At 39.0% G+C, this 12,771-nt stretch overlaps 1 protein-coding gene across 17 annotated transcripts in view; it reads left to right on the top strand.

Moving 5' to 3' along the window:
* Positions 1-12,771, top strand: part of PIKFYVE (phosphoinositide kinase, FYVE-type zinc finger containing) — a 101,827-nt gene that overhangs the window by 20,412 nt on the left and 68,644 nt on the right. For 9 of the 17 annotated variants that reach the window (XM_070070282.1, XM_070070280.1, XM_051849175.2 and 6 more), the window contains 6 exons: positions 402-491; positions 3,566-3,704; positions 5,393-5,550; positions 7,016-7,127; positions 8,627-8,774; positions 9,295-9,462. In XM_070070282.1, the coding sequence (XP_069926383.1) occupies positions 402-491; positions 3,566-3,704; positions 5,393-5,550; positions 7,016-7,127; positions 8,627-8,774; positions 9,295-9,462 (815 nt within the window). Of the gene's footprint in view, positions 1-401; positions 492-3,565; positions 3,705-5,392; positions 5,551-7,015; positions 7,128-8,626; positions 8,775-9,294; positions 9,474-12,771 lie in introns of those variants that run through there. The other 8 variants (XM_070070286.1, XM_070070287.1, XM_051849182.2 and 5 more) reach the window with 4 other exon arrangements.

Raw genomic sequence — 12,771 nt, 5'->3', positions numbered from 1 at the left:
TGGGCCATCCTCCACTGCACTCCCTGGCCACAGCAGAGAGCTGGCCTGGAAGAGGGGCAACCGGGACAGAATCCGGCGCCCTGACCGGGACTAGAACCTGGTGTGCCGGCGCCGAAAGGCGGAGGATTAGCGTAGTGAGCCATGGCGTCGGCCTACCCAGCCAATTTTATTATTTTATTGGTATTTCACATACATCAAAAAAACTTTTCAATATAATTCTTTTAGCATTTAATATACCTAAGATAAAAATGATACCCAGTTTCCACTGTAATTGAAGAACAAAAATGACTCAGTATCTGATATTTTTTAGAAAAAAATTTAATTTGCTTTAAAATACTAAAGTACCTTATTGAATTGGATTTGCCTCTTATTGTCCCAGTATTTCCCCATTTTCTTTCTAGTTTGATTCATCCAGACTCCTCGAACACTGCTCTTTCAACAAGACTTGTATCTGTCCAAGAGGATACTGGGAAATCTCCAGCTCGAAATAGGTAAGCTGCCAAATAAAAATCAATGTTGTGTGTCTAATTTTTATTTCTTTTAATGGTAATGAGAAGAACAAACAGTTTTTTAAAAGGTGGGATTGAGGCCGGTGCCGCGGCTCACTAGGCTAATCCTCTGCCTTGTGGCGCCGGCACACCGGGTTCTAGTCCCGGTTGGGGTGCCGAATTCTGTCCCGGTTGCCCTTCTTCCAGGCCAGCTCTCTGCTGTGGCCAGGGAGTGCAGTGGAGGATGGCCCAAGTGCTTGGGCCCTGCACCCGCATGGGAGACCAGGATAAGTACCTGGCTCCTGCCATCGGATCAGCGCGGTGCGCTGGCTGCAGTGCGCCAGCCGCGGCGGCCATTGGAGGGTGAACTAACGGCAAAGGAAGACCTTTCTCTCTGTCTCTCTCTCTCTCTCTCACTGTCCATTCTGCCTGTCCAAAAAAAAAAAAAAAAAAAAAAAAAAATAGGTGGGATTGGTTGGCATTTACTCTCCTAACTCTAAAAGTTAAACTATCATTTCCTTTTTCTTGGTCAATTTTCATTTTCGTTCTCCATGGCGCAATCTGATATTCTCTGCTGGCTTCAGACATCAGAACTGACAGCATCCTCTGTTTTTATAGTTCAGTAGAAGGACCCAAAGGATGTGAAAAGAGTGAGCCATTTGGATGTTTGTAGTAGGATATGCCATTAAAATATGAATACCAACTTCCTGAAAGGGAGCATATCTGACAAGGAGTAGCAGCCAAGGAGTCCTGTGTGTCTGGAATAGAGCAGTCATCAAACTAAGTGCAAGGACTCCCATTTACTCTGAATGAGATTTTTTTCTTCCTTATTTTTAATCATTTTGAAGAAAATTGAAACTTATAGAAAAGTTTTAAGAATAGAATAATAAATGTTCATATATTCCTCATTAAGATTTACTGATTTGGGGCTGCCATTGTGGCAAAGTGGGTTCAATTCCTGGCTGCTCTGCTTCTGAACCAGTTCCCTGCTAATGTGCCTGAGAAAGGAGCAGCAGATAGCCCAAGTGCATAGAACCCTGCCATTCATGTGGGAGACTGGATAGAGTTCTAGGCTCCTGGATTTGGCCTGCTTTGGGGAATGAGCCAACTAATGGAAAATCTCTCTCTCTCTCTAACTCTGCCTTTCAAATAAATATTAAAAATAAAGATTTACTGATTTACATTTTATACATTTTCTTTGTCACTTTTTATGTTTTAGTATGCATTGTAGTTTTGGGAAGCATTTGACAGCAAGTTATAGACATTTTTGTCTTTTGCTTTTTTTTTGGTTAATGTTTATTTTTTACAGCAGTTTCAGGTTCATAGCAATATTGAGTGGAAAGTACAGAAAATTCCCTTTATCAGTAATTCTGTTTTTTTTTTTTTTTTTCCTTCTTCCTCATTGGTGTGACAGGGTGACTAGAGGAGGCTGGAGTATATTTCCCTTCCTGCCCCTGCAGGAGACTGGAGGGGATTTTTCTCTGAGGTAGACCTTGAAGACCTGAAGGTGAAACTGACAAGCCTTCTCCCCAACAGAACTACTTGATGCTGCACCACAGTGCTGGCCCACAGCTGTTTTTTTTTTTAAAGATTTATTCATTTGAAAGGCAAAGTTACGGACAGGCAGAGGTAGAGAGAGAGATCTTCTATCCACTGGTTCACTCCCCAAATGGCTGTAATGGCCGGGGCTGGGCCTATTTGAAGCTAGGAGCCAGGAGCTTCTTCCAGGTCTCTCATGTGGGTGCAGGGGCCCAAGGACTTTGGCTATCTTCCACTGCTTTTCCAGGTCATACTAGAGAGCTGGATTGGAAGTAGAGCAGCTGGGACTTGAACTGGTGCCCATATGGGAAGCCAGTACTGCAGGTGGTAGCTTTACCTGCTATGCCACAGTGCCAGCTATCCCCCCACCCCCACCCCAACTCTTAAATTATTTTAAAAATAGCTTTATCTTCATACTGGAAGGAACATACTTTTTCAACTGAGACCTAGTTTTGATTGATAGTCCTGATATTAGGTGAGTTACTTTACACAGATTATTTAATTTGTGATTCTTGATTTCTTTATCTGTGAAATGGAGGTAGTAATACATACTCCATAGTGTACTATGAGGATTAAATGAGGAAGGATGCATATATTGCCCTAATGGATGCATTATATATTGTCTAACACATAGATGCTTTTGCTTTTTTTTTTTTTTTAATCCTTTATATGGAAGCTAAAATTGAGTTTCATTTTTTTCTAGGTAGAAGCTTAACTAAATTTCTGGGTAAATACTTTTTATAAATAAAAGCTTGATCATTGTGTTGATATTCCATTGATAAGCCATTTATCTGGTATAAGGATAAGGATATATATGTAAGTACTTATTTCATGAGAGGAAACAAGTAACTGTTTCCAAAATAAAAATTATTTCCAGTGATAATAATTGAAGATAACGTTTTAAATAGGGATCTAAGGAGAAGAAAGGAATTATTTTTGTGGGTGTAACAGGTTGCTTAGTTGGAGTTCAAAATTAGTGTGTTCCTTGTCAGATTGGTTGTAGACATTCAGATATAAAAAAAAAATTCTTAGTTCATGAGCTATACAGAAAAAAGGGGGCAGAATAGGTTTGGCATGTGGGCCAGAATTTTTCAGCCTTGGTCTACAGGATTATTTCTGTATCGTTTTTATATTTGTCAATTTAAAGAGCTTTTAACAGGAGGAATTTTTGCCTATGCCCTTTAGAAAAGCATATATGCGCTATACATTGTAACCCTTCCAGAACTACTTTCTTTTAAACTTACTTCCAAATAATTTTAGACTCACATAAAAGTTGCAAATATATGAAGAGGCTCCAAAAACTTACAGAAAGTATGTGTTACCATGTGATTCTGTTGGTGAACTCTGTGAAGCCCCTCTGCGGTCTGGAAAGTTTCTGGATATCCTTTCCCCAGTGTCCTGATGATCACATGCATGGTCATTCTGTTTGTAGACACATCCTCAACGTTGGCAAGCAGGCATTTATTTGGCAATGCATTTTCACTGTGATTTATAACTGAAGAATTTATAACTGTGATTTCACTTTTTTAAATTTCTAGGTCAGCCAGCATTACTAACCTGTCACTGGATCGATCTGGTTCTCCTATGGTCCCCTCGTATGAGACGTCTGTCAGTCCCCAGGCTAGCCGCCCATATATTAGAACAGAGACCACTGAGGATGAACGCAAAATTCTTCTGGTACTGGTCCAGTGTCTTTGACCCTTTGCTAGTTCTGAGCAATGTTTATCTTACTTATGTTTAAAGAATGTTTATCTTGCTTATATTTAATATATATATAGATGAAATAGCATATCAATTAAATAGAGAAATAATTAGCTTAAGTTTTCACTAGGAGCACCTGAGAAACTGGTCAACCATTTGCACTCAATGCATTCGTATTTTCTTTATCCCTTTCTTCTTGCACAGTTAGAATTTAGTTGCCTCTGTAATGAAAAGGTTAACTTTTTAGTTTGGTCCCAGATTGCTGAGAAACATGTTTCTCATGCACGTGGAAAACTTTTCAGACATTTAATACTATATAGGTTTATATGAGATAATAGTTTATTTGTTTATGTGTAAAATATTATGTTCACTCCTAAGAGTGACTCAAAGAAATGGGAAATATGGCTTCTGTTTTCAAGCTTACAATTCAAAAAGTGGAAATAAAATCAGCAAGAAAGTGAGGAAGTCCTTAAAATAAAAGTAATACTGTAATAATAAAAAGAATATCAAGTTAATAATATGATTATATGTCATATAAGATATAAGAATTCAAAAAATGGAAAGATTATTCCTAGTAAGAGACTCCGAAGGGCTTTTTTTTTTTTTTTTAAAGATTTATTTATTTGTTTGAAAGTCAGAGTTACAAAGAGAGAGACGGAGAGGCAGAGAGACTTCTTCCTTCCATTCACTGGTTCACTCTCCAATTGGCCACAGTGGCTGGAGCTGTGCCGATCCAAAGCCGGGAGCCAAGAGCTTCTTCCAGGTCTCTCACGTGGGTGTCGGGCCCAAGGACTTGGGCCATCTTCCACTGCATTCTCAGGCCATCGCAGAGAGTTGGATCAGAAGTGGAGCAGCCAGGACTCGTACCGGCACCCACATGGGATGCTGGCACTGCAGGCGGTGCCTTTACCTGCTACGCCTCAGTGCCAGTCTCAGGAAGGGCTTTCAGTGAAGGATCTTGAATTGGACCGTGAAGGATGGAATTGATTTGGATTGGCATGAGGGAAGGGAATAGTCCACAAAGGTGTGAAGACAGGTTATAGGGCTAAGAATAAGCTTGACATTTTCCACGGACTGAAGGAGGGATTTATGAATTAAGAGAGAAGTTGTACTCTGTAGGCAGTAGAATGTGAAGTTGTCTGGGACAGTGAATTCCAGTCCTTACAGATTTAGGTTTGAACCCGTTCACTGTGCAATGTTGGAGGTTTTCTTGAGCTGGGAGTAATTTACTGAAGGCTTTCTTCTAGGAAAATTCACCTAGCAATTGGGTATAGCTGAGAATGGTGAGAATCTGGTGGAATAAAGGCTACTAGGAACAGTTATCTTAGGTTCCTAGAATTGGCTGTTGTCTCCCTCTACCTTGCCCCATCTCTAAAGAAGAGTATTTTTTGCACTTAGGTAAGTAAGATACTGGTAATATGTGTTATTGGTGGAAAACAAAGTATTTGAGATAGTTGATTTTTGAGAGCAATAATTATATTGAGGGCTAAATTAGTTGAGTTTAAGCTGTTCTCTATGTATATGTAATTATTATTAAATCATATGCATTAGTATAAAATACAAATTCAGTTTCCTTTTATGAATATAAGAGTCACAGGTAGCATCTTAAAAAGTAAAAGGCACTGTTCTGGGAGTGATTGCTGACTCTTAACATGTGATTGCAGGACAGTGTTCAGTTGAAGGACCTGTGGAAAAAAATCTGCCATCACAGTAGTGGAATGGAGTTTCAGGATCACCGTTATTGGCTGAGAACGCATCCCAACTGCATTGTAGGAAAGGAGTTAGTCAACTGGCTAATCCGAAATGGACACATTGCTACAAGGTATTGTGGTATTAATGAAGAGGTTTTGCTGTTCTTTCTTTCTTTTTAATGAGGATGCATACTTGAAGAAAGAAGGTAGCATATTTCTTGGTTAGGTACTGTTTCATGGATTTGATGAATACTCAGTCTTCCTCCTGTCTGGGTTGTGACCAGTAGAGAATAGGTGCAAGTAGCCAAAGGGGGTTATAGTTCACCTTATGAAAAGCAGAAGTCTGCAGTTACCTCCAAAGCAGAACTTTCTGGTAAAAAAGGATTGGAGAATATAGCTAGAGCCCAAGGCCAAAGGATTCTTCTGCTTCTGTTCTCTACTGTAGACATTGTAGCTTTCATTAACCACACTTGGATAGTCCTAGCCTGCCTCACAAATCATTGTAAGAAAGATAACACATGTAGCCTATTGCTTTTCAAGTTAACATATTCCCTGATTTTTGCTACTTGCTCAGTTTACCTGTTCCTCATCATAGGAAGGAACAAGTATCTGAACAAGTAGAGAACAGCTCTAAGCAGTGGAAGCCTTGGGTGGTCATTTTGGCTATATCTCTTTTTTAGGTTTGTCCAGTTATTTAATCTCTTTGAGATATGGATCCCATAGTTCTAACATGAGTGGAATATTTGGTCCTGTGAGTAAGCCATGGAGGTGAAATAAATTAATACTGGCTAAAGTGCTTTATAAATTGTAAAATGCCATATAGAGCAGTATTATTACTTGTTATACACACATGCACACATTTTATGTTTTTTTTTTTTTTTTTTTTTTTTTTTTTTTTTGACAGGCAGAGTGGACAGAGAGAGAGACAGAGAGAAAGGTCTTCCTTTTGCCGTTGGTTCACCCTCCAATGGCCGCCGCGGCTGGCGCGCTGCGGCCGGCACACCGCGCTGATCCGATGGCAGGAGCCAGGTGCTTCTCCTGGTCTCCCATGGGGTGCAGGGCCCAAGCACTTGGGCCATCCTCCACTGCACTCCCTGGCCATAGCAGAGAGCTGGCCTGGAAGAGGGGCAACCGGGACAGAATCCGGCGCCCTGACCGGGACTAGAACCTGGTGTGCTGGCGCCGCAAGGCGGAGGATTAGCCTAGTGAGCTGCGGTGCCGGCCCACATTTTATGTTTACATCTGTAATAATTGGTATTTTGTTTTCAACAAGACAATAAGCTCTATGTGGGTAGAAGCTATGACATTCTCAACACTTTTTTACTCTATTAAGTACAGGGATGTGAACTCAATAAATGCTTATTAAATCTAAAAGTAAATTTGGCTAGGACTTCCTTACCAATGAGTCTTCTTGAATGTAATGCCTAGATGAATCTTTTAATTTGCTTCATGTCTCTTGTTTTCTCTATCCAAGGACCATTTCAAACCCCAAATATGACTAGAACTGAAAAAAAGATTAAGGTTATATTTTATCTTATATCTGTATAATTATTTTGACTGACTTTAAAAGTTTTGATTTTGCTGGTCTTGATTCAGGGCACAAGCTATAGCAATTGGACAAGCAATGGTTGATGGACGTTGGCTAGATTGTGTTAGTCATCACGACCAGCTTTTCAGGGATGAGTATGCACTATACAGACCACTGCAGGTAATTTTTAGTGTTTACTTCAAATGACATTATGATAAGCTTGTTTTTTTTTTTTTTTAAGATTTATTTTATTTATTTGAAAGTCAGAGTTACAGAGAGAGGTCAGAGAGAGGTAGAGACAGAAAGAGGTCTTCCATCCACTGGTTCACTCCCCTTCCCAGATGGATGCAATGGCCGGAGCTGTGCTGATCTGAAGCCAGGAGTCGTGAGCTTCCTCCAGGTCTCTCATGCAGGTGCAGGGGCCCAAGGACTTGCCATCTTCTACTGCTATTCCAGGCCATAGCAGAGAGCTGGATCAGAAGTGGAGCATCTGGGACTTGAACCGGTGCCCATATGGGATGCTGGCACTGCAGACTGGGGCTTTAACTCACTGCACCTCAGCGCCAGCCCCTATAGTGTTTTTGTTGCTTGTCATTTAATATTAATGGTATTCAGCTTTACTGCTGTTACAACTAAGGGAGTGTACACATTAAACTGAAAAATTTAAATTATGTATTGAGATAGATTTGGACTCCTTAGCACTATTAAATTGTATACAATGATAAAATGAGGAATTTTTTTTAAACTTAGGAAAGTGGAAAATTTTTTATAAAGATTTATCTTTTATTTATTTGAAAGGCAGAGTTCTAGAGAAAGAGGAGGAGGAGGAAGGGAGGGAGGGAGAGAGAGAGAGAGAGAAAGAAAGAAAAAGAGAGAGAGAGAGAGAGAGTGCGATTGATCTACTTTCCATCTACTGGTTAACTCCTCAGATGGCCACAACAGCCAGGCTTGGACCATACCATAGCCAGGAGCCTGGGAGCTTCTTCCAGATCTCCCATGTGGTTGCAGGGGCTCAAACACTTGGGCCATCTTTTGCTGCTTTCCCAGGTGCATTAGCAGGCAGCTGGATAGGAAGTGGAGCAGTAAGTCTCGAACCGTTGCCCATGTGGGATGCTGGCAGTGCAGGCAGAAGTTTAACCTGCTACACTGCAGTGCCGACCCCAGGAAAGTGGAAATTTTTTTAAAGTTGAACTTTTAGGAAAAAGATATACTTCCCTTTCAGTTTATGTTAATATATATAATGTTTAATAACACCTTTGTGAATTAAAATTGAAAACCCAATAGTTAGAAAAGATGACTAACCCCAAAGACTGGTGTGTTTGTGATTTGTTAAAACCTAACAGTCATTTTCCAGGGTGTGTCCTAGAGTTAGTGCAAAGTTCTATGCTGTCTTTATTCTTAGAACAAAAAGTGAAATGAAACACTGTGAAAACTCTATCAAAGAAATATTTTGTTCATAATATGCTTCTTAAGCCTTCTAGTTAATGAAAACTAGAGGTTTAAGAGTATAATTGTCATTATGATATTGTTTTGTTTAAGTTTTAATTTTATTTTTATATATAAATTTATTCAGTTGCTAGATTTATAGAAATATTGGGCTGTAATTGATTTATAGTATGACAGCCTCAACACTGTTAGCATGAGGGTCAATTCCTCAGATCCTGTCTTGATCCTTTCAGAGTACAGAATTTTCTGAGACACCTTCCCCTGACAGTGACTCCGTGCATTCTGTGGAGGGACACTCTGAGCCATCCTGGTTTAAAGACATCAAGTTTGATGACAGCGACACAGAACAGATAGCTGAAGAAGGTGACGATAATTTGGCTAGTGAGTTTAACTTTCTAACATTTAGTTTTTATGGTTTGTTTTCTGTGTGTGATTACACGTCTTGTTTGTTTTAAGTTGAAACAATTCACTTTACGAATTATGAGTCCAACCAAATATAAACATCTGATAGCAATCCTTGTCTTAGATACAGTATTTTCTTAAGAAAACAACTTGTTAGACAACTGATTTTACCATAGTCTGTAGTTGTAGCAGCTTAAAAATAACTTGAGCTAATAATACTGCAGCGGACAACTTTCTCACCTTTTCACTATGAAATCAGACTTTCTCTCTGCAGAACCTCCAGTATATTTCTTCATTTAAAAAATCAACTTTACATTTAACTTGTTCAAATTTATTAAGTCTACACAGAAGTACATGAAAATACTGTATCCATTTTGGTATTGCACATTGGGCTTGTATATTAAAAAAACATTTTTCTCCTTTGCTCCAATACCCTGATAAAATCCATTTTTACTCCCCTCCTCTCCCTATATTTCTTTCCCCTCCCCAATACTAAAAGATTCTGCCAGTCCTAGCAAGCGCACCTCAGTCAGCAGTTTCCAGTCCACAGTGGACAGTGACTCAGCCGCTTCCATCAGCCTGAACGTGGAGCTGGACAACGTGAACTTCCATATCAAGAAGCCCTCCAAGTACCCACATGTGCCCCCTCACCCTGCTGACCAAAAAGGTAGGAGGTAGTCACCATCTGGAATCCAAACAGGCTGGAGAGCGGGGCCGTAGGATCTCATGCCGGCCTATCCTCTGGTTTCCTCTGTCCCATGTGGCTGAGGGGATTTGGTGTGGGTCTTGTTCCACCCTTTCTCGTTTCCCCAAACCTCCTCCCCATACCTTTTTTGGTTGATTCCTTTTATTTCTTGTTTTCTCCCTCCGTACCACCATGCCCAGTTTACAGCTTGTAGCCTTTAAAAGGAACTACATCTGACTGCTGTTCCCATAATGTGCAACTTCCAAGGTGGCAATTCTTTGCATTTATAATATGGATGTTCTGCTCTATTCTTTTCTCTTTCTTCATTTAACATTTTAAAGCCTGTTTGCCTTTGCTGTTAGGCAGTAATGTGGTATTTCACTAAACCTATTCAGATGCTTGGACTAGTTGGGGGGGAAACCATTCACATATTCCAAAATAGCTTTCTACTATAATTTAAAATGCTTGTTATGTATATGCTGCATTTGTAACAGAACATTTCTTCTGTAATTAATAAAAAATGGATTCAATCTTTATTTATAGCTGTGTTACTTGATGGTTTAGTCTGCCGATTCAATGATAATAATCGCTATATTTGAAAGACATTTGGTGTAAAAGGAAATATTAGGTAAAGCATTACTAAGTCTAACGTAATTCAGCACAGAAGAGATGAAATGCCTTCTAAAAATGGATGGTAATGTTTACTTTATTGCATGTATTTAAAAGCCAGTTTAATTATAGCCCTAATGTGTGATAATATAAAGATAAATAAAAAACACATGAATATAATTAGTGAAGCACTTTGTTACAGAGTTTCATCTAGAATTTGTTTTAAGCATTTTGCTATCTAAAGTTGAATTATCCCTCGCTTAGATCTGAAATGCTTGACTAATTCTTTGCTACTATCTGTTTTGAACCTAAAAATATAATAAAAAAGAGAAGTGAACCTTAATGGCTATTCTAAAGGTATTTGAAGCAAATTAATATTTCCATATTAAATTTCTCATACTTGTTCATATAGCCATTATCAAGATGAAGTAAATTGGCACTTCAGAGTTAAACTATTGAAAAGGTATACTTGTTTAGAAATAAGAAATTTAGAGGGTGAACCAACGGTAAAGGAAGACCTTTCTTTCTGTCTCTCTCTCTCACTGTTCACTCTGCCTTTCAAAAAAAAGAAAAAAAAAGAAATAAGAAATTTAGAGAGAATATGGGAAAGGAGGAGACTTGACTAGCATCGAACATGAATAAGGTGCACATTTTTTTCTGAAGAGCCTCAAAACAGAAATTAGAAAACTGATAGAGAACATTGGGTGAGTATGGAAATGTAGTGAAACACATATTTGTGTGAGGATTAATTTTAGACTGTAGTCAGAGGAAGGGTATTGTGATGGTACTTTTGCATATCATTTACAGGTGTGGGCCAGAGGCAGGATGTTTCTTGAGAGAACATTTGTCCTCTGGACACAGTTTGGCAGTTTCATTTTGCTAAAAGCAAAGTGTGAAATATGTGTGTGGTTTGCTGATAATTTCAGCTCTTGGAAAGTTAAGGAAGGTTTGAAAATTTTGAAGAAAATCACCTGTCATCATAGAATTGTTAATAGCAAAGGATGGACTGTTGGAAATAATCAGACATTTCCTTTAGGAATCCTAACTGCAGAATATTAGGAGAATAGCACAGGGGACTCCAATAGTGACACTGAATTTCTATTTTATTTGAGAGGGATGGAACAGGAGAGAGGGATAGAGAGACAGAGACTCCAATTTACTGGTTCACTCCCCACATGTCTACTACAGCCAGTATGGGGCCAATTCCAAGAGCAGTAACTCAATCCAGGTATCTCATTTGGGTAGCAGGACCCCAGTTACTTGAACTGTCACTGCGGCTTCCCAGGAACAGCATTAATGGGAAGCTGAGATTAGCAGCTGGAGCTGGGAATTGAATTCAGGCACTCTGATGTGCGAGATGGGTGTCCTAATCACTAGTCTAAGTGCCGCTCCTCCCAGTAATGACGTTTTTATAGTGTGAACTCAACTTGTACATCTAAGGAAACACATGCAGTTGAAAAAAACCATGATGATTCCACTGGAACTTTTCTTAAACCTTTAAAGAAGTTGTATGATGAAGAACCTGAAACAGAGGTACACACTTTTAAAGAAAATGACAGGATAATGGAAGTTCAGATTACACTGATGATTGCAGAAAATGCCAAGGATATCTGAGAAAAGATTGTAATTGCAATAGAAAAATTAGGCAAGTTGTTTAGGGAAGTCAGTGTAAAACTGATGTCTGAAAGAAGCTTTTCTTTTCCTCTGTCAGGTTTAATCTTATCAGAAAAGAATGCACATGGTTAGAGGAAAGTGACATTGAAGATAAAGAAAGCAAACAATATCTGATTATTCTAAATAAGCCTATTGCCAGGTTTAGGCAAACCATCTGCCAGATTGTTAAAAGAATTTGGATCTGTGAGAATGAAGCCTGAGTTTGCTGCCTTTGGAAAATTGTGAAGGGGAAGAAAGATTCTACATGACTAGGGTGATGAATTCATTACATTTTTAAAAAAGATTTATTAATTTGAAAGAGTTACACAGAGAGAGGAAGAGACAGAGAGAGAGAAGGAGATCTTCCTCTGCTGGTTCACTCCTAAAATGGCTGCAAGATCTGAGGCTGAGTCAGGAGCTTCTTCTGAATCTCCCCTCCATCTTTCCAGGCCACTGCCAGGGAGCTGGATTGAAAGTGAGCAGCCAGGTCTTGAACTGGTACCCACATAGGATGCCGGCATTGTAAGCAGTGGCTTAACCTGTTGTGCCACATGCTAGTCCTCATTAAATTGTTTAAAAATATGATTTCTTGATGTGATATTGGAAGCTGATAAAACTGTAAAGTTCAATAAATAAAATATACCATGGATTTTAGAAAATGGATTGGTGATGACTGTGTACTTGATTAGCTATAACAACCTCATTTTTATCTTTTATGATGTTATGAAGTTGGTAGATTAGGAGAATAATAGCTAATATTTTCTTTGGTGCTAATAATAAGTACAGGCCCTGAATTCATATGACCTTTTTGAAATTGTAAATTGACAAGTCATATTTATGGGATAAAAAGTGAAGTATGGATGCAGTGGGATTATTAAACCAAGCTAATTAATACATCTAGCACCCCAGTTTTCATTATCTGGCTTTATTTGTGGCTGTCCAGAAATTTTTTTTTAAACATTTATTTGTTTCAGAGTCAGAGTTATGGGGGATTGGAGTGGGGTGGGTGGGTGCAGAGAGAGAGAGAAG

Source organism: Oryctolagus cuniculus, chromosome 3, assembly GCF_964237555.1.
Source record: "Oryctolagus cuniculus chromosome 3, mOryCun1.1, whole genome shotgun sequence".
Lineage (NCBI taxonomy): Eukaryota > Metazoa > Chordata > Mammalia > Lagomorpha > Leporidae > Oryctolagus > Oryctolagus cuniculus.
Note: the sequence above shows the minus strand (reverse complement) of the source record. Positions and strands in the feature narration are given on the sequence as shown.